The sequence below is a fragment of the Nomascus leucogenys genome, chromosome X (assembly GCF_006542625.1).
Source record: "Nomascus leucogenys isolate Asia chromosome X, Asia_NLE_v1, whole genome shotgun sequence".
Lineage (NCBI taxonomy): Eukaryota > Metazoa > Chordata > Mammalia > Primates > Hylobatidae > Nomascus > Nomascus leucogenys.
Genome location: NC_044406.1, coordinates 50,215,787 through 50,237,770, shown reverse-complemented (window position 1 = coordinate 50,237,770; position 21,984 = coordinate 50,215,787). Strand labels below are relative to the sequence as shown.

The window sequence follows — 21,984 nt, the reverse complement described above, 5'->3', positions numbered from 1 at the left end:
AAAGATTTTACAAGAAAAACATTGACAAAACAAATCGTTTGACTTAAAAGGAAAATTGATTAACGGCTTCTATTAGAAATAGTTAATGAGTTCATTACTGATAAATATACATGCCTGTCATATGGAAGTTTTACCTTGGGACTTGTTATAATATGGATTAATGTTGATTTGCAGTCGTTTTTCACCAAAATGTCACAGTAAGATAGTATTTTCTACAATCCAAACTGTATTAAATATAGTCATGGGTTGAGTACATGTGTGGTTTGTGGGGGTGTTTTGTTTTTGATCACCAGGAAATGATTAGGGGAGAGGTAATACTATATAAATGAGAAATTTCTAGCAAGTTATAGTCTTGTCACTCATTCATAATTAGGGAATATACGTATTCACTTAGCCTAGGCAACTTTTAGTCCTTTTGAAAGGCCTTTTATATTAGGTGAACAATAAAATAAAATTTTAACCTTGTTTTTAATTAGTGATAAAAACAGCCAACTTTGGGGTCATTTGTTCATGTCACTCCTCCTTAGTTTTAGACAATTTTCTAAATTATTTGGAAATCACTGGTTTTCTTTGGCAAGTGAAATGTCAAAAGATTATGATCTTGAAATCAGATCCTTATACCTGATCAACAGCTAAACTAGTCTTATTTTTTTAACTAGCTGGGCATGGGGGTGGCCTGTAGTCCCAGCTGCTTGGGAGGCTGAGTCAGGAGGATTGCTTGAGTCCAGGAGTTAGAAGTTTCAGTGAACTATGATCATGCCACTACATTCCAGCCTGGGTGACAGAGTGAGACCTCACCTCATTAAAAACAAAAAAGAAAGAAAGTCTACTTTGAGTGCCCATATGACCATTCTGTTTTTCACTCTCAGTACAGTATTCATTGAATTACATGAATCTTTGTGTTACAAGATTCTGCCCAACTGTAGGCTAATATAAGTGTTCTGAACACATTTAGGGTAAGCTAGGCTAAAGCTGTGATGTTTGGTAGGTTGGGTGTATTAAATGCATTTTCAGCTTATGATATTTTCAATTTATGATGGGTTTATTGGGCTGTAGCCATTTCATAAGCAAAGAGCATCTGTAGTTGCTGCAGAGACCATATGCTTCACAAAGCCTAAGATATTTACTATCTGGCCCTTTACAGAAAGACTTTGCTGTCCTCTAGTGTTAGAACACCTTCTTTTTACAGGTGTTGAAGAATATCCTACTTTTGAAGTGTAGTCTAAGATCTAACTTTTTTCCCTCTATGGGCTGTTCTCTGGTTATATAGTAGCAATTTGCTTAATACCTGCTTTATATTCCATTCATACAATTTATAAATGCCTTTGTGTGCCTTTTTTCCGGAGTTTAAAATTCCTTAAATAAGGGACTATCTTAAACATTGAATATCCCTTAGTGCTTTTACACATAGAAAGCACTCTCAGTCTATCCATTGAATGAATTAATGGTTAATAATGTATTCCTCACATCCCTTGTTTTGCATTTATGCATGTGTCTCACCAGAAATTGGAAAGTCTCTGGTAGAAAATGACCATAAACTGGGATTCTAGCTCCTTCTCAGGTTGCTAATCCTGTATTCATTTGTGTGTTCAAACTTTTGCTTTACTAAGGCTTCCATTACAGAAAAGGAAGAATATATAAAAATTTAGCTTATTCGTAGTTTATCATTTTCAGAACTTAATAAATTCATGCTTTGGCTTCAGCATGAATTACTATCTAAACAGATAACACCAGAAGCAGCATCGTATACTACAAAGAGATTAAGCTGTGAGCCCAGACAGATTCAACTTTAAAATACCATTTCACCTAATAATCTTAATCAAGTTAACTTTTTTATTGCTAACGTTCTATGACTTACGGGTTTCGCATTATAAAAATGGCAAATGTATGGGTGCAGCAAACCAACACGGCACATGTATACATATGTAACAAACCTGCACGTTGTGGACATGTACCCTAGAACTTAAAGTATAATTAAAAAAAAAAAAAAAAGGCAAATGTAGTTTACATTAAGTCCATAACTAAATAAATGTTTACAAAACTAAGGGATAAATCCTTTTTTTAATCGTTTTTAGGTACGAATGTGAAGAATCTTTTACGACCCTAAATGTAGACATTAGAAATCACCAAAATCTTCTTGATTCTTTGGAACAATATGTCAAAGGAGATTTACTAGAAGGTGCAAATGCATATCATTGTGAAAAATGCAATAAAAAGGTATGGACTGTCCAGTTTTGTTTAATTTTGATTACATTTAATGGATTTAAAAGAAATTGGTTTTTTTGGTTCATCCTCACAAGTCACCCTCTTTTTATTTTCTCCTACTTTGGTATAGTGGCAACAGAGAAGTAGTCAATATGATAACTAATAGAAGGTTTGGCAAGGAAGGAAAAAAAGTAGTGCCAAAGGGGCTAGTTAAATAAGATAAAAATAGGTAAATAAGAGTGAATAATTTTAAAAGTCATAACGTGATAGCACATTCTCTTATATAAGTTACACAGACACTTTCCATCTCTACCAAGAAACAAATTGCCATTGAACCCTTCAAAGATACAGAGCTGATAGAGGAAAACATTTCTCCTGTCATGTCCAGGATTACTTGTCAAGACCAAAACATTTGCTGAAACCATTACTTTATTGAACCACGTAAGATTTCTTTTAGACTAGTCAAGTGGCCCATAAGATTTCTTTTATCACCTATGTTATAAAACCATTTATTTTGGAAACTTATTAGCAGTTCTTTGAGAGAGATGATTCACACTCATTATAGTAATGAATAAGGTATGTCTTTGGGAGCTCCCAGACCCTTTCACCCTCAAGTCACTTGTGTTGTTTTGGCCTTATGCACCACTTAGAGAAGTCCTAAAGTTTAAAGATTGAGATTGTGGGCTGTAAAGCCATACTGCCTGCCACCTGCAGCTCCTGAGACCTGAGGCAAGTTACTTGACCTCTCTCTGATTACTAATTTTCATCTTTAAGGTTCAGTAGTACACACTTGAGAAGGTTGCAAGGATTCCGTATGTTTTTACTTGTGCAGCACTTAGTATATTACCTGGCATCTTAATTGCCCAACAAATATTAGCTACTCTTATTGTTATTGTAGTTCTTTGGTTTGTGCATAGGAAACCACCTTCGTGCGAACAACAGTAAATATTGAACAGGTAATAATGGCTAGATGACAATGACAGAAACCAGTCAACAACTTACCATTTGCATATCATTAATTTCAGCATTTAAATCAGCTGATAGGATTATCTTGATAATGCTCATTGTCATGTATTTGTTTACACTTAAAAATTCAGATAAGTCTTAATGTCATTTAAAAGTTTGCTTGGGTTTTTTTTTTTTTTCCTGTGGATTTTAATAGAACATCTAGTAACTTCGTCTTGTTTATTTTAGGTTGATACCGTAAAGCGCTTGCTGATTAAAAAATTACCTCCTGTTCTTGCTATACAACTAAAGCGATTTGACTATGACTGGGAAAGAGAATGTGCAATCAAGTTCAATGATTATTTTGAATTTCCTCGAGAGCTGGACATGGAACCTTACACAGTTGCAGGTGTCGCAAAGCTGGAAGGGGATAATGTAAACCCAGAGAGTCAGTTGATACAACAGAGTGAGCAGTCTGAAAGTGAGACAGCAGGAAGCACAAAATACAGACTTGTGGGTGTGCTTGTACACAGTGGTCAAGCGAGTGGGGGGCATTATTATTCTTACATCATCCAAAGGAATGGTGGAGATGGTGAGAGAAATCGCTGGTATAAATTTGATGATGGTGATGTAACAGAATGTAAAATGGATGATGACGAAGAAATGAAAAACCAGTGTTTTGGTGGAGAGTACATGGGAGAAGTGTTTGATCACATGATGAAGCGCATGTCATACAGGCGCCAGAAAAGATGGTGGAATGCTTATATACTTTTTTATGAACGAATGGACACAATAGACCAAGATGATGAGTTGATAAGATATATATCAGAGCTTGCTATCACCACCAGACCTCATCAGATTATTATGCCATCAGCCATTGAGAGAAGTGTACGGAAACAGAACGTACAATTCATGCATAACCGAATGCAGTACAGTATGGAGTATTTTCAGTTTATGAAAAAACTGCTTACATGTAATGGCGTTTACTTAAACCCTCCTCCCGGTAAGTATCAAGAGAGTTTAGCTTCTTAGTAATAAAGAATAATTTCTAGTAGGTGTCAACATGTTTAAGTTCATAAAATTAATGTTTTCACTTTAAATGAGTCTAAATTGCCGGGTGTGGTGGTTCACGCCTGTAATCCCAGCACTTTGGGAGGCCGAGGTAGGTGGATCACCTGAGGTCAAGAGTTCAATACCAGCCTAACCAACAAGGTGAAACCCCATCTCTACTGAAAATATAAAAATTAGCCAGGCATGGTGGCATGCACCTGTAGTCCCAGCTACTCGGGAGGCTGAGGCAGGAGAATCGCTTGAACCTGGGAGGTGGAGGTTGCAGTGACCCAAGATGGTGCCACTGCACTCCAGCCTGGGTGACAGTCTCCATCTCCAAAAAATAAAATAAAAAAAAAATGGGTCTAAATTAAAGTAGCCCGAGAGGGGTTCTTAACAAATTTAGGACTTCTCAAAATTAATGGAAATGCAGACTTGTTTGAAAATGGGGTTGGAAAATAAAAATGTGTTTTTATATCTACATTTTATTTATAGGGCAAGATCACCTGTTGCCTGAAGCAGAAGAAATCACTATGATCAGTATTCAACTTGCTGCTAGGTTCCTCTTTACTACAGGATTTCACACAAAGAAAGTAGTCCGTGGCTCTGCCAGTGATTGGTACATTTCTTTGGATTTTTATTCCTATTATACTAATGTTTGGTTTGGTTCTTTAATAGATTGCCTTATGTTTTTCTAAACCAAGAGAATTTTGTTTGAAGTTTGGAATATAGAATAAAAACTCTGAGTCACAATAGAGAAATCATATTAAAATAGTTACTTAGTCTAAACATGGCCTTTTGTTATTCAGAAGCTGACTTCTGCTTCTATTACCTTGTATCATATCTTTGACATCCCTGCACCAAAGACTACAAGATGAGACTGAGGACAGTGACTCAGACCTGTAATCCCAGCACTTTGGGAAGCCAGGGTGGGAGGATTGCTTGAGCTCAGGAGTTAAAGACCAGCCTAGGCAACATAGTGAGACCCCCATCTCTTCAAAGAAGATTTTAAAAATTACCCAAGTATGGTGGTGCACACCTGTAATCCTGGCTACTCAGAAGGCTGAGGTGGGAGGATTGCTGGAGCCTGGGAGGTTGAGGCTGCAGTGAGCCATGACTGTGCCACTGCATTCCAGCCTGGGCAGCAGAGCAAGACCCCGTCTCAAACAAAACCAAAGATTACAAGATGAGACTGAAAAGTGTAAGCTACTTATGAAATTTATTAGGTTTTAGCTTACCTAGATTGAATTCTGACACTGATTAAAAGGGTAAAAAACTAAAATGGTTTTCTTAAATTTCTAATGGTGAAAGTATATAGGCCATTATAATACATTGATTTAATAATTTTTACTTACTCATTTCAGGAATAATATGTCAAGATAAGGGGGTGGTATTTTGTCATTGAACCTAGGAAGAGTTTGTTAATGGATTTTTAGAGGGCAAGCTTTCACCTGTTTGGCAACTCTGAGAGAATAGACGAAGTCATAGTATTTATCTATTGTTTTAATATTAGAAGCAACCTTTGCTGGTTCTCTCTCCAGCAGTAGAGGAAGATCTTTGTCTTTTTTTTGGTTCAATGAGACTCATCCTTTTACTATAGAGAGCAAGTTATTGAATTAATAGTCATAGGTTTTTTTGTTTTATTTTAGGTATGATGCATTGTGTATTCTCCTTCGTCACAGCAAGAATGTACGTTTTTGGTTTGCTCATAATGTCCTTTTTAATGTTTCAAATCGCTTCTCCGAATACCTTCTGGAGTGCCCTAGTGCAGAAGTGAGGGGTGCGTTTGCAAAACTTATAGTCTTTATTGCACATTTTTCCTTGCAAGATGGACCATGTCCTTCACCTTTTGCCTCTCCTGGACCTTCTAGTCAGGTAATTGCACAGCTTTCTTTCTAAATAATGAGATGTTTACAAATAAATTGTGTTTCCTGGAAGTCGAAGTCACAAACATATGTGCATCCACTTGATATGTTTACCTAACAGAAACACACACATGATACGATGTCAGTGAGTTCCACTTAATATTACTGCATAGCAATGAATAGTAATTATTGGCTCTTTAAAAATGTAAGAGAATTTTCTCTGTTCAGTTACATGCAGTAGCTTAATTATGTTTTCTGTTAAGTAGATTTCCTATTTTGAAGGTTTTTTAAATAGTCTTAGATTTTTTAAAAAAATTACAAGTGTGAAGAATTATAATGAAATCCACCTCTGATCTTCATTCCCTTTCCCAAGAAACAAAATAGTTTAGTTTGTGTGATCAGTCCTTCCATAAATGTATGCCTGTATCAGCATATATGCATGTCCTTTTTATGCAAGTAGAAGTATACATATACCTTGTTGCTGTAAAACAGGTAATGTTTTATCCTTTACAGGCTTATGACAACTTAAGCTTGAGTGATCACTTACTAAGAGCAGTACTAAATCTCTTGAGAAGGGAAGTTTCAGAGCATGGGCGTCATTTACAGCAGTATTTCAACCTGTTTGTAATGTATGCCAATTTAGGTAAGAATTTAAGTTTTTCAGAATTCTGTTTTGATGTATCATATTAAATTGTGAAGTCATTTAGGTCAAGCGATGAAATATAATCTGATCTGAAGTAGAAACAATTTCCCATAAAACCTGTTGTGAATTTTATCTGAACACGGCACTTTCACCTTTTACTTTGTTTATGCATGTGTCTTTGTCGTAGACACAGGTCAGAATCTGTGTTTTGATTTTTTTTTTTTTTTTTAATCTCCTAATGCAGTGGTGCCAAATCTGGCTGCTTTTGGAAAATACTGGTTTCTAGGCCTCTTCTCACACTGAATCAGCATCCCCAAAGCTAATGTCAGGGAATCCATGTTTTCAAAGGGGTCCCCAGATGGTTGTGATACTCACCAAATTTAGATAGCAGACTTGGTCTGTACATAAGTTTTTGTTTAAACTATAATTATGGATAATATAAATATTCACTTAAAATATTGATTTAAAATATTGATTTAGGGGTTGGGCACAATGGCTTATGCCTGTACTCCCAGCACTTTGGGAGGCCAAGGCAAGAGGATTGCTTGAGCCCAGGAGACCAACCTAGGCACCATAGGGAGACCCTATCTCTACAAAATAAAATTTAAAAATCAGCTGGGTGTAGTGGCATATGCCTGTAGTCCTAGCTACTTGGGAGGCTGAGGTGGGAGAATCACTTGAGCTAAGGAGGTTGAGGCTGCAGTGACCTGTGATTGCACCACTGTACTCCAGCCTGGGCAACAGAATGAGACCCTGTCTCCAGAAAGCAAACAAACCAAAAAGTCATGTATCCAAAATGAAGTTCTGTATCCAGGCATACCTGTCATTTCAGGTTTTTTTCTGTGACCTTACTTAATCACCATTGGATCCATGGCCCTTTTAACATAAGGGAGATTGTACTTTTCATTTGTCTATTTAGTTTGTCTTCTTTTCCCTTACCTTTTCCATAATTGCAGATATTTGGGTATTTGTAGATGAGAAAGAGAATATTTATTACACAGACAAGCATAAGTGGAATGTGTATTTCAAACTCAAAAACGCCAAATTTAGACATTCAGAAAAATCCTATTCTGTTCAACTCTTCTTTTAGATATTGCCTGTTCACAAAGCACACATCATTGTTCCATAATGTAACCTACTTGTAAAATTTTGCTGCGGAAAACAAATACTGTAGGGCCTGTAAACCTTAATATGAAGTCCTTAAGATCAGATATGCATTGGGATTGAGAACTGTTTGGATTTAAGAAAAGCAAGGCAGTGCATATATCAACATCTCTATAGCAGGGTCTGAGACAACAACTTACAATTGTACACATTAATATTTCTACAGTAAAATACGAATATTTATACTGAAGGGAGAAATAAAGACTATAAGTAGCCTTTAGTCAGTTCGGGCTAGGTTATCCCACCGAACACATTTTGACACCAACTTAATGAAAAACTTTGTTGGGCCTGGCGAGGTGGCTCACGCATGTAATCTCAGCACTTTGGGAGGCCGAGGCAGGCGGATCACCTGAGGTATGGAGTTCAAGACCAGCCTGGCAAACATGGTGAAACCCCATCTCTACTTAAAAATACAAAAATCAGCAGGGCATGGTAGCGGGCACCTGTAGTCCCAGCTATTCGGGAGGCTGAGGCTTGAACCTGGGAGGCAGAGGTTGCAGTGAGCCAAGATCGCGCCACTGTACTCCAGCCTGGGCGACAGGGCAAGACTCTGTCTCCAAAAAAAAAAAAAAAAAAAACAAAACTTGTCATAATAATAGCTTTTAGGCCGGGCGCGGTGGCTCACGTCTGTAATCCCAGCACTTTGGGAGGCCGAGGCAGGTGGATCACGAGATCAGGAGTTCAAGACCAGCCTGACCACCATGGTGAAACCCCGTCTCTACTAAATATACAAAAATTAGCCGGGCGTGGTGGCACATGCCTGTAATCCCAGCTACTCAGGAGGCTGCGGCAGGAGAATCACTTGAACCCGGAAGGCGGAGGTTGCAGTGAGCTGAGATCACACCACTGCACTCCAGCCTGGGAGACAAAGTGAGACTCCATCTTTAAAAAAATCAAAAATTAAAGTAGCTTTTGGAATCTTAGGATTTCAGATAAGAGGTTGTAGACCTGTTTTTATTATGTTTTTGGGAATATGGCAATAAATAAGATTGCCTAATGGGATATTGAAGCAAATAATATAGTTGCCATAAAATATGTTAATAGCTATAATAGGGAAAATGCAAAGTGCATCATTGGGGGCGTGGTACCTGAAGGGATTTGGGGAATGCAGAAGACTTAATGGGGAATGTAACATGGGAATTGGTTAGTTGAGCTTTCCATCTAGAGTGTGAACAGCAGATGCAAAGACTTGATAAACTTGTCGTGGCTTATTGGATGGGATGAAAATTGTCCAGTCTGACTAGAATTGTTGTAAGATGGGAATGGCAGGAGTTTCTGATTATGCGGTTCTAATAGGCCTTCTGAGAGAGACTGAGGCATTGGATGAGCCATTGTAGGGTTTTGAACAGGTAATACCATCTAGAAAGAGCACTGTGGCCACAGTGTGGAATGGATTGCAATAGAGTAAGATCCCAGAGAGTGTTAAAATGATCTATAGACATAAGATCATTGTGACCTGTACTGGAGAACTGGCAGTGAGGGAGATGCAAGTGGACAGATAGATATATGATGCTTTTTATAAGAAGTAGAATCAGTGGATTTGGTGATGGGATATTCAGAGAAGGAGGGAACAGGGAAGAGATGTAAAGAATGATGCCCAAAATTCTAACATGAACAACTGTGAGTGGATAGTGGTACCATTTACTGAGGGGAAACACAGGAGGAGAAACATGTATGTATGGGAAGAAAGGGGTGAGTTCAGTTTGGGTGGATTGAGTTTGAGTCTGTGTGACACCCAAATGGAGATATACAGTAGAACAGTAAGTAATTTGTCTTGAAATGTTTCTGGATCATCTGAATGAAAATATCTAGAACATTAAAACCGTGAGCGTGGGCTAGATCATCCAGGAAAATCAGTGTGAGAAGGTAGCCTGGCATGGGAACTTGGAGAAACATCAGTTTTTAAGAGACAGGAAGGAGTCGCTGCAAATAAGAACAAAAAGAAGTAGAAAGAAAATCAGGATCCAGGGAGGAAGAAGTAGTTATGGTTTGAGAACTGCTCCTTAGCTTATTACTGTGAAGAGGGGCCAAAACCAAATCGGCATGGGTTGAGGAATAGAAAATGAGAAAGTAGAGAGACCAAATGTAGGTATCTTTTTCAAGAAGTTTGGCTGTAGAGGAAAGAAGAGAGGCAGGCAATTTATAAAAGAGTTCTTGCTTCTTATTTAATATAGTTATTTTGTTGTTTTCATCCTCCTCACAAGTGAGAGTTGCAGTCTCGGTTAGTCCCTTTAGACTCTCCAGGCCGTAGAAAGTGTTCATCTTCTGGTCGGGCATGGTGGCTTATAATCCCAGCACTGGAAGGCCAAGGCGGGCAGATCACGAGGTCAAGATATCGAGACCACCCAGGCCAACATGGTGAAACCCCGTCTCTACTAGAAATACAAAAATTAGCTGGGCATGGTATGTGCTGTAGTCCAGCTACTGGGGAGGCTCAGGCAGGAGAATTGCTTGAACCCGGGAGGCAGAGGTTGCAGTGAGCTGAGATCACGCTACTGCACTCCAGCCTGGCGAGAGAGCGAGACTCTGTCTCAAAAAAGAAAGTGTTCATCTTCCTTACAGTGAGCCGGTGTGATTGGAATGTTGTAGTCGTAGTCACTGTTGAACGATGTTAATACTTATACTCAATGGGTGAATTTTCTTTTCTAGTAAAATAATTCTGAATGCTAAGTAAAAGTGATAAAATTACAAATCAAAATTTTTCTGATCATAAAAATTATAGACAAGATATTTTGTATAACTACTTGTTTTATTCATGAAGCCCTCGCCATCTTAATTTTTTCCTCATATTTTTCTCCCTCTTCTCCCCTTCACTCCTTTTTGTTGTAGGTGTGGCAGAGAAGACACAGCTTCTGAAATTGAGTGTACCTGCTACTTTTATGCTTGTGTCTTTAGATGAAGGTCCAGGTCCTCCAATCAAATACCAGTATGCTGAATTAGGCAAATTATACTCAGTAGTGTCACAGTTGATCCGCTGTTGCAATGTCTCTTCAAGAATGCAGTCTTCAATCAATGGTAAATTCAAATGCTCCATTCTTTACACTAGTTTTTTTTGTTTGTCTGTTTGTTTGTTTTGAGACTGAGTTTTGCTGTTGCTGCCCAGGCTGGAGTGCAGTGGCATGATCTCGGCTCACTGTAACCTCCGCCTCCCCGGTTTAAGCCATCCTGCCTCAGCCTCCCAAGTAGCCGGGATTACAGGCGCCCACCACCACGCCCAGCTAATTTTGTATTTTTAGCAGAGACGGGGTTTCGCCATGTTGGTCATGCTGGTCTCGAACTCCTGACCTCAGGTGATCTGCCCACCTCAGCCTCCCAAAGTGCTGGGATTACAGGTGTGAGCCACCATGTCCGGCCCTCTTTACGGTAGTTTTTAAATGCTGCTGGGCATATATAGTACTAAGAGTCTGGAGGAAGATTTTTGCTTTGGAATATTTTAGCCCTGTACCTTTTTTACGTGTTTAATGGGGATCTTTTTTCTGTCTCCTTGTGACTGAGGTTGATACCATGTTTATGAAATAGTTTAAGAATTAACTTTTTAGGCTGGGCTCAGTGGCTCATGCCTGTAATCCCTACGCTTTGGGGGAGGCCAAGGCAGGAGGATCACTTGAGCTCAAGAGTTTGAGCCTGGGCAACATAGCGAGACTTCATCTCTACTAAAAATTAACAACAAAAAAGTTGGCTGGGTGTGGTGATGTGCACCTGTTGTCCCAGCTACTCAGGAGACTGAAGTGGGAGAATCACTTCAGCCCAGGAGATCAAGGCTGCAGTGAGCTGTGGTCACACCACTGCACTCCAGCCTAGGTGACACAGTGAGACTCTGTGTCAAAAAAAAAAGATTTTGCATTTTTACATCTTGGTATATCTATCTGATCATTATAATGCATAATGTTACTTTCTTCTTTGTGCTTAGGAAACTTGATTTAAAATGTTATTTCTCTAAAATAAAACATTTGGCCAGGCGTGGTGGCTCATGCTTGTAATCCTAGCATTTTGGGAGGCTGAGGCGGGTGGATCACTTGAGGTCAAGAGTTCAAGACCAGCCTGGCAAACATGGCGAAACCCCGTCTCTACAAAAATACAAAAAAAATTAGTCAGGTGTGGTGATGTGCACCTGTAGTCCCAGCTACTCAGAAGGCTGAGGCAGGAGAATCACTTGAACCCGGGAGGTGGCGGTTGCAGTGAGCTGAGATCATGCCATTGCACTCCAGCCTGGGCAACAGAGTGAGACTCCATCTAAAAAAAAAAAAAAAAAAAAAAAATTATAGGCTATTTTCTATCGTGAAAGTTGTGTATTATTATTGTGGAGAAGCTTATTAGTTTTTTATTGGTGACAAATCTGTATTCTAGGTAATCCTCCTCTTCCCAATCCTTTTGGTGATCCTAATTTATCACAACCCATAATGCCAATTCAGCAGAATGTGGCAGACATTTTATTTGTGAGAACAAGTTATGTGAAGAAAATCATTGAAGACTGCAGTAATTCAGAGGAAACTGTCAAATTGCTTCGTTTTTGCTGCTGGGAGAATCCTCAATTCTCATCTACTGTCCTCGGTGAACTTCTCTGGCAGGTAAAAGGAAAATAACATTTGTATGTTTATAATTTGTTTTGTTATTCCTTTCATTAAGTTACTCACCATGTCTTTCTTGTTTTTAGGTTGCATATTCCTATACCTATGAACTGCGGCCCTATTTGGATCTGCTTTTGCAAATCTTACTGATTGAGGACTCCTGGCAAACTCACAGGTGGATACTCTTTTTGTGACTGGAAACAATTAGGCTTGCCCAGGTGTTAGAGTTAACTGAAATTGACAGTCACCACATTTTTTTTAACCTATTGGAGTTCTAGTGAATGTTTTATCTTAAACCTAGGACAAGGGTAAATAACAAGTTCTTCTCCCCCTTGCTTCAGAATTTTATTTCTTTTTTTATTCTTTTTTCTCCTGCCTAAGTTTCATACTTAATAAGCCTGTTTCTTTAGAATGACTTTTAATTAAGGAGGAGCTAGCTTGGGCATTTGGTAAATATTTGAATTTCATTAATGATTCCCGAGGATTATTTTATGATTAGATTACATTTGTTTTAGAATTAGTCACTTGAAGTAACTTAGTCATTAGTCACATGAAGTATAATAGTATATGTAAAAAGTCTTTAGGTAAGTATGGTTTCCATTTTTCATGGTATTTATATTCTGTAAAGTCACCACAGACACTGAGTTAGCAAATACTGAACCATTACTCCTAGGAGGAAATACAGAATTAGGTTTCTATAAGCCTCTGTTTACATTTTTATCAACCAGTCAATACATAACCTTGTTTTATGTGTATTTCTACTTAAAGTCATTTAATATATATTGTTGACTCATAAAGTTCACAGCCAACAGCTCTATAACTTAAGCCTGAACTTAAGCTTCTCAACACATTCTCCATAAGGCACATCACAGCCTTCTTGTGGTTAGGAACATTAGCTAACACTTCAACATTATATACTTGGGGGTCATTTTAAACATAAAAATAACCAACAAAAGCACAAATATGTGGAAAATGTGGCACTAAATACACCATGAAGAAGGACACTTGTTTACAGCTTAAGCTGAAACAAGACAGAATGACACTCTTTTGGACTTCAGCTAGGAACGTTTGTGTTGGACAACTTGATATTTTTGCTGCTCTGTATATGTCTGCAGATGACCAAGAAAGCACTTTGATGATTGATTTTGCAGTTACCAATAAAGTTTAGGAAGTAAGCAAATTCACAAATGTGGAATTCATGAATAATGAGGGGAATCAATTATAATTAGTTTTTATGAGAACTTTTAGAATGTTAAGTTTTTTCCCCCATAAAAACTAAGGTTATCCAGCTTAACTGGCCCTCAAACTTTCACTAGAATTTTTCTATTTGTTTTTGGGTTTTTTTTTTTTTTGTAATAAAAGTTGAATATATTATCTTTAATCCCAAGAGTTATATAATTGATGATAAATTATGGTATTAGTTGACAGCACTGCCAGGTTTTAGAACTTCCCTTCCCACATGGAAGATAGTATAATAGTTTGTTTGGGAAAACAATTCAAAGTCTATGTCGCAGTTTGCCTCCCATCTGCCAATGTAATAAACTTAAAAACAAGTTCTGTAACAACAAAATGCTTAAAGAGAAGTTACAATCTGGAGTTTTAGTGGGGATTGCGAAAGCCAGAATTTGCAACTTAGTATTTTCAAATTATCTCCAAATTTACCATAATAGATTTCAAACAAATACTGTAAAAATAGCATTAAACCAAAAATCAATTTTCATGAGACACAGAAGATGATAGTAGCTCAGAATTATAGTCATTTATTCAGGCAGTATTCAGTGCCCTTCTAAATATGTTCATAGGATTTGAAAGCTTCCTTCAGAGTGGATTTTAATGAAATCTAACTTTTACTATTTTTTAAAAATGCTGTATTTCTGGGCACAGTGGCTTACCCCTGTAATAAGCACTTTGGGAGGCCAAGGCGGGAGAATCGCTTGAGACCAGGAGTTCAAGGCCAGCTTGACCAACATAGCAAGATCTTGCCTCTATTTTTTAAAAAAAAGAAAATACTGTAAGCACTTACAGTTTTAAACCAGTTAATGACATCTTAGCTCTTGTTTGATTAGAGCAAGTGATAATGGCAAAGACATATGTGCTAGAATAAATGTGGGAATTACACTTTTGTGCAATCAAATTAGTAAGATAGTGTTACCTGAATCACTGGCCCAAACGTGAAAATAATTTTCTCATATTGAGCTTTTAGTTCATTCAGTAAACAATGTTCAAATATTTATAGAGTGTCTACCATGTGCCCAGTACTGCTTGGCATCAGGTAATAAGGCATGTGAAGATAGTATTAATAAAAATAGCATTTGAGAACAATTGATGCTAATGGGGAGAAAATATGATATGGCAGAAATAATGATTTAGCACTTCATTGTTACTTGAAAAAACTGAAGGTAAAAGCAATTTATATGTAGTGTTTCAGATGAAACAGCAAGAGGGCCTGAACATGGTTGATTTGTCTGAAATGATTAAGCTTTGCAAAATTGTTGAAGTAATCTGTTTTGTTTGGAAATCACGAATGCATTTGATGGAGGAAAAAAAATCTTACTTTGAATTTAAACATACTATTAAGTAAAATACATAGTGTACATTAGAATCTTTAAATTCTCAGTGTCCAGGTTATGTTTTCTAATTGAGGTAAAATTTACATAACAAAACTCACCATTTCAAAGTATACAATTCAGTGACTTGTAGTACATTCACAATGTTTGTTTGTATAGCCATTACCACTCTCTGATTCCACAACTTTTTTTTTTTTTTTTTTTTTTTTTTGAGTGGGAGTCTCTGTCGCCCAGGCTGGAGTGCAGTGGTGCGATCTCAGCTCACTGCAAGCTCCGCCTCCCGGGTTCACGCCATTCTCCTGTCTCAGCCTCCCGAGTAGCTGGGACTACAGGCGCCTGCCACCATGCCCGGCTAATTTTTTGTATTTTTAGTGGAGACAGGGTTTCACCGTGTTAGCCAGGATGGTCTCTATCTCCTGACCTCGTGATCTGCCCGCCTCGACCTCCCGAAGTGCTGGGATTACAGGCGTGAGCCACCGTGCCCGTCCCAGAACATTTTTTTTTATTACCCCGAAAGGAAACCCCTACCCAATTAAGCAGTCACTCACCATTCCTTCTAGCCCCAGCAACCACTAATCTGCTCTCTGTCTCTGTGGATTTGCCTCTTCTAGACATTTCGTAGAAACGAAATCATGCAATTTGTGTGTCTGACTTCTTTCACTTAGCTTAATGTTTTCAGAGTCCATCCATGTTATAGCATATATCATTACTTTATAGCTGAATAATGTTTCATTTTATGGACATATACACACCACATTTTATTTATTGGCACATAATCTTTTTAACACAAAAGAAACAAAGTATGTTTGTGCCCCTACAATCATGTTTTAAGTTAGTTATTTCAGGGAAAGACAGGAACTAGTTGGCTATGTACTATTACTCTGTTGTAGTTTGGGAGAAACTGAAATGAAATCCTGTGTTAGTGGCCAATCAGCCAAATTGTACTGTTGCCTGTCAAAATGCTTTGCCTGCCATGTATTCTCATTATAATTCAAATACTGTACCTCCAAATTATGTCACTGAATCCTAACTTGCCTTCAGAGATGCAGTTTTATAAAAGGTATTGATGTGTAGCAAATTACCCTCAACTACAGCAGTCATAAACTTAGTTACTAACTTTTTTTAAGTTTGCGTTACTCTTGAGTGTCCTGAATTCACTTCAGGTAATGTGTTTAAATTACATACATGGCAGAATTATTTTGGATTGGCAATAAGTTAGTAAGAGCGCAGACTCTGGAGTCACACTGCTCCGCAGCTATATGACCTCGGCAAGCTGTGTAACTCTGTGCCAATTTTCTCACCTGTTAAAAGGTTTAATAATAAGGCCAGGCACAGTGGCTCATGCCTGTAATCCCAGCACTTTGGGAGGCCAAGGTGGGTGGATCACGAGGTCAGGAGATCGAGACCATCCTGGCTAACACGGTGAAACCCCGTCTCTACTAAAAATACAAAAAATTAGCTGGGTGTGGTGGCACGCGCCTGTAGTAGGGCTGAGGCAGGAGAGAGGCGTGAACCTGGGAGGCAGGACTTGCAGTAAGCCGAGATGGCGCCACTGCACTCCAGCCCAGGCCATCTCAAAAAAATAAATAAAAAATAAAGGTTTAATAATACCTATTGTCTAATGTTAGATTAAATGACTAAATCAAAGACATTATTGAGTGGCACATAGTAGGCACTCAGTATATATTAGCTGTTAGGTTTTAGATGTTTTTATTTTATATCTGATTCTCTTTCAGAATTCATAATGCACTGAAAGGAATTCCAGATGACCGAGATGGGCTGTTTGACACAATCCAGCGCTCTAAGAATCACTATCAAAAAAGAGCATACCAGTGTATAAAATGTATGGTAGCTCTATTTAGTAACTGTCCTGTTGCTTACCAAATCCTGCAGGTGAGGATTTTTTTCTTATAATTTTGTAGAAATCTTAATCAGAATTAAGGATTCTTTCTGTTTTAAAAGAAGAGAATCATGAGAACTTGGGGTTGTCATTTTAAGTTAACTTTGAAGTATTCCAAATCCTCTTATCTATATGGTTTTCTTTTGCAGGGCAATGGAGATCTTAAAAGAAAGTGGACCTGGGCGGTGGAATGGCTTGGAGATGAACTTGAAAGAAGACCATACACTGGCAATCCTCAGTACACTTACAACAATTGGTCTCCCCCAGTGCAAAGCAATGAAACATCAAATGGTTATTTCTTGGAGAGATCACATAGTGCTAGGATGACACTTGCAAAAGCTTGTGAACTCTGTCCAGAGGAGGTAAAAAAAGCCACCAGTGTGCAGCAGATAGAAATGGAAGAGAGCAAAGTAATTCTTTATTTTATAGGCCAGTGTTTATGTATTAATGATATTATTAAAAGATTATGTTGAAGTTTTGGGTTTTGAAAAATGTTTATTCGGCTGGGCACGGTGGCTCACGCCTGTAATCCCAGCACTTTGGGAGGCCGAGGCAGGCAGATCACCTGAGGTCAGGAGTTCAAGACCAGCCTGGCCAACATGGTGAAACCCCATCTCTACTAAAAATCGAAAAATTAGCCGGGCGTGGTGGCAGGCACCTGTAATCTCAGCTACTTGGGAGGCTGAGGCTGGAGAATGACTTGAACTCAGGAGGCGCAGGTTGCAGTGAGTGGAGATCGTGCCAGTGTGCTCCAGCCTGGGTGACAAGAGCAAAACTCTTATCTCAAAAAAAGAAAAGAATGTTTATTCTATGTCATCTTAAGATAATGAAGGGAGCCTTCTTTTGGAGAAATTTCTGTGAAATTGCCTGAAATGTAGTAGTTCTGAGAGAATGCAAATCAGGTTTTTTGTTTTGTTTTGTTTTTTGATTTTTCCCCAAGTTCTTTATCTGCAGTAAAAGAAAAGTTGCTAATGGGTCAGTTTTGTAGATTTTAAAAGTTTATTTCAAATAGAAAAAAATAAACGAGTTTGCCTACATAATTTTTTATCTTGAAATATTCAAAATTAGGAGCCAGATGACCAAGATGCTCCAGATGAACATGAGTCGCCTCCACCTGAAGATGCCCCATTGTACCCGCATTCACCTGGATCTCAGTATCAACAGGTAAACAGGTTTTATCCCCTAGAACGAGGTTTTATGCTTAATTTTAGAGGATGGCTCAATTGTTTGTTGTGACTACAAAGTAACAAGTAGGATTATCTAGTCTAGCTTTGGGAGCATGATCAGAAGAGGGATGGTTTGGAGTGGGGATCATGGTGTAACATGTTTGAACTTAACCACTGTAGGGTTTTCCTTGTCAAGAAGGTGTCCTTCTTGTGCTAGTAGTTCATAAAACTATGTGAGAATTTATGTCAACATAAAATGATCATTGTTTAGTGCAAAGGATTGTGGTGACATTTCCTGTGAGGTAAAATCTTCACCTGGATTCCAAAAACATTATTAAGATACGGCAATGAAGTAAGAAGTCCTTGGTTACTTAGCCACAGGTTTCAGTGATGGTAAAAATCACTGGAAAAAAAAGGATTTGAGTAGATTTCCATAAGTGATTAAAGTAAATAAACTAGTAAATAGCAAAATAAATGAGATGAAGAAACATTCTAAATGATAACTTTTTCTTTCTGAAACCAAAATGTGACTAAATCAGCTCTTGTGAGGCAGTGGTACTTAAACTTGAACAGGCGTTGAGTCTCCCTGGAAGGCTTGCTCCAGCAGAGGGCTAGATGCTACCCCAAAGTGTCTGATTTCATAAGTCTTCAAGGGGCTGGAAAATGTACATTTCTAACAAGTTCCCAAGTGATGCTGCTAGTGGTCCAGGAACCATACTTGGAGAAACATTTCAGGCATTCTTTCTTACATTTCACTGTGTACATAGAAGCAAACTGAATAGTTAGGAAGTACACATTCAGCATACTTATTTTCATCTATACAAAGTAAAGCCTGGCCAGGCGCGGTAGCTCATGCCTGTAATGCCCAACACTTTGGAAGGCTGAGGCAGGTGGATCACCTGAGGTCAGGAGTTTGAGACCAGCCTGACCAACATGGAGAAACCCTGTCTCTACTAAAAATACAAAATTAGTCGGGTATGGTGGCGCATGCCTGTAATCCCAGCTACTCAGGAGGCTGAGGCAAGAGAATCTCTTGAACCCAGGAGGCAGAGGTTGTGGTGACTCGAGATAGCACCATTGCACTCCAGCCTGGGCAACAAGAGCGAAACTCCCATCTCAAAAAAAAAAAAAAAAAAAGCCTAAAATCTTGGCTTGGCTGATGGAGCATGTACAGAAAAATGAGAGCACTGTAGGGTTCAGACATTTTAAAAGGTTAAGGAACCAAATCCACAAGGAAGGTTAACTTCCTTTGACCCTGAGAAAGCTCTTATGTTAATCATGCCTGGTTACTTTATCATCTTGAACATTGTTCTGTTTTTAATCAGCATTATTGTGAGTTCAGGGTTACTGCTCCTGTATATCTTACATCATGGTTAGTCAATCGGATTTAGCATGTGGAAGAGTCAATAGATGCTCATAGATCATTCTCTGAAAATTTTTTACCAAGAGCAACAGTGGGTTAATCCTTTATTTGCCAGACTTGAGTCTAAATAATTTTTGGCACTAAAAATCACTTTGGCCAAAGATTTATGTGGACCTACACAATCGCTGCTCTTATTCAGGGTTTTGGGGTTTGCATTTACACTACGTTTTTCAAGCCTTTTTTTGTTTTTGTTTTTGTTTTTTTTTGCACTATAGTAGTCCAAGGGTGTTTACAGAGTAAGTCCCAAGAATAAAAGTATACATTTCCAGAGACTTCAGACCATGATTCTGAAGTTGTTTTACTATGTGAAAAGTTTTAACATGCAGATCTCTTCTCCTTTCCCAGAATAACCATGTGCATGGACAGCCATATACGGGCCCAGCAGCACATCACATGAACAACCCTCAGAGAACTGGCCAACGAGCACAAGAAAATTATGAAGGCAGTGAAGAAGTATCCCCACCTCAAACCAAGGATCAGTGAAATGCACATAATTAACTGGTTCCATCAAGACTGTGCACCCAGGCCTTACAGTCCAACCTTTTTCTGTGTCTGGCTAATATTTAAAACTAGAAAAACTATTCCTAATCAACATGGAGTGGAGAGTTTATTCACTGTCATATCTGCAGAAATTTGCTGTCAATATATAACCCGCCTGCAGTGGAAAGTGTATAGTGTTTTGTAATAAATGGCCTGATGCTAATGTGTAAATGGCAAAGGTGTATATAGTATATTAATGTTGACTGTTAATTCTTAAGCAAGAAACTTTTTTCTTGATGAGACTCACAGATCTACACAAACTACAAAAGTTAATTTTCTTGTTATACCCACTGCACTCTGCAACCAGTGTTGCCTGCCTCATGGCAGTTGGATCAGCTCCTTTACAAAAAAAAAAAAAAAAAAAAAAAAACCAACAGCAACAAAACAGAGCCCATCCATGTCAGCCACACCAATAGTTTCATGTTAATTCTTTGCCACTGGAGTCAATTTTGCTATGAGCAATGTAAGGCTGGTAACCTTTAAATTATTTGGTTGATGTGGACAATTGGTGATGTAACACTGTTTCTAGATTTTTTTCATTGCCTTTTTATTCTGATATTAGGTTAATCACTTTGAAGCTATAGTTATGCTGTAACATTTAGCATGGCTTCACACCAAGTTAGTGTAGCCAATGAGGAAAAAGTTACCATAATGACAGCAGTTGTCCGAGAAGTGACAGCTGTATTACTCAGAGCTTTTACTTCTTACACCTAGAATATTAAAATATAAAACAAGGGGAGAAATGTGACAAACAGGCTGTTTTCAGTTGCACATATGTTCCTTATATATAATGTTTGACAGTTCAGTCTCTGGGTGGGATAAAGAACACTTACCTATCAATAATGGGAATTTTTAAAGATTTAAAACAAATATGCAAAAATTTGCTATGCCAAGATGCTGGAGCATAATAGAAGACTGTATTTGGTGTGCTTGTTTTGTTTCTTTGGTAGAGTTTATTAGGTGAATCTTCTAATACTTTCCTTCTGTTGGATCCCAGTGACGTGGAAGTCATCAGAAACCCACGGTACTTGGAGTACCTCTCTGCACCAAGATAGCTGGCTGATTTTCTGCTCAGTCACAATTTTACTTGAAAGCAAGAATTGTCCTAGCTCCTTTTCCATTATTCCAAAACGTTTAACGTTCAAAACAGGGTCTCATTAAAAAATAAACTACTGGTTAGTTAATATAATTGAGATATCACAATTTCAGAATAAACATTTGATTAAAAATAAGGAACTCCTCAGTTCATACTGTATTTAAAAGAGAATTGGTAACTTGAATGTGTGTAATTTTTTGGAACCTGTCTAAAAACCAAATACCCCTGCAAACAGATACAGCCCATCCTATTCTATTTAAATATTTTGCTGTTTTATTTTATAGAAATTATTTTGCTGAATTCACAAATAGAATTTGATTTAAGAAGAACTTTTTGTCCTGTGGTGTGTTTTTGGTTTTTTTGGTTACTTTTTTTGTCCTTTTTTTTAAAAGAGGACTGCATATTAAAATTCATTCTGTGCATAGCATGCCTAGGCATGACACTGATTCAGGATTTCAGTCACATCGAGTTTTTATGCACAGAAAGATTTGACCTTTGGCCCTCTACTGAAGATTTTGAGAAATCAGGATGTTGACACTGTAAAAGTTTCCTAACATAATCTTGTACTTTTTGTATGTTTTTTATATACATGTATATTTAATGAGCACAAGCTTGGTTGTATTTTTTACAATTCAGTTAATAGGGAAATGTTTTGTCAAAAGGCTACACTTGGAACTGAACAAAGCAGAAACAAAATTGAGCATTGCATTATTTTGTGATTAAAAGGGGCAGGTATTTAAGATAAAGCTTTGGGTATCTTATTTGTAGTACTCTATAGTCAACCTGTGCTTCTAGGTGTTCCTGTAGGACATTTTGACACCAGATAGTTTTTACTTTGAGTGAAAGTCACAC

At 38.0% G+C, this 21,984-nt stretch overlaps 1 protein-coding gene across 6 annotated transcripts in view; it reads left to right on the top strand.

The window, feature by feature from the left end:
* USP9X (ubiquitin specific peptidase 9 X-linked) overlaps positions 1-21,739 on the top strand; it is a 149,346-nt gene extending 127,607 nt beyond the window's left edge. For 3 of the 6 annotated variants that reach the window (XM_030807577.1, XM_030807576.1, XM_030807582.1), the window contains 12 exons: positions 2,076-2,217; positions 3,400-4,153; positions 4,696-4,819; positions 5,850-6,075; positions 6,579-6,708; positions 10,702-10,887; positions 12,220-12,440; positions 12,527-12,615; positions 16,744-16,900; positions 17,057-17,317; positions 17,976-18,071; positions 19,842-21,739. In XM_030807577.1, coding sequence (XP_030663437.1) covers positions 2,076-2,217; positions 3,400-4,153; positions 4,696-4,819; positions 5,850-6,075; positions 6,579-6,708; positions 10,702-10,887; positions 12,220-12,440; positions 12,527-12,615; positions 16,744-16,900; positions 17,057-17,317; positions 17,976-18,071; positions 19,842-19,979 — 2,524 coding nt within the window. In that variant the 3' untranslated portion in view covers positions 19,980-21,739. The remainder of the gene's footprint in view (positions 1-2,075; positions 2,218-3,399; positions 4,154-4,695; positions 4,820-5,849; positions 6,076-6,578; positions 6,709-10,701; positions 10,888-12,219; positions 12,441-12,526; positions 12,616-16,743; positions 16,901-17,056; positions 17,318-17,975; positions 18,072-19,841) is intronic. The other 3 variants (XM_030807580.1, XM_030807579.1, XM_030807578.1) reach the window with 2 other exon arrangements.
* The last annotated feature ends 245 nt before the right edge of the window (positions 21,740-21,984 follow it).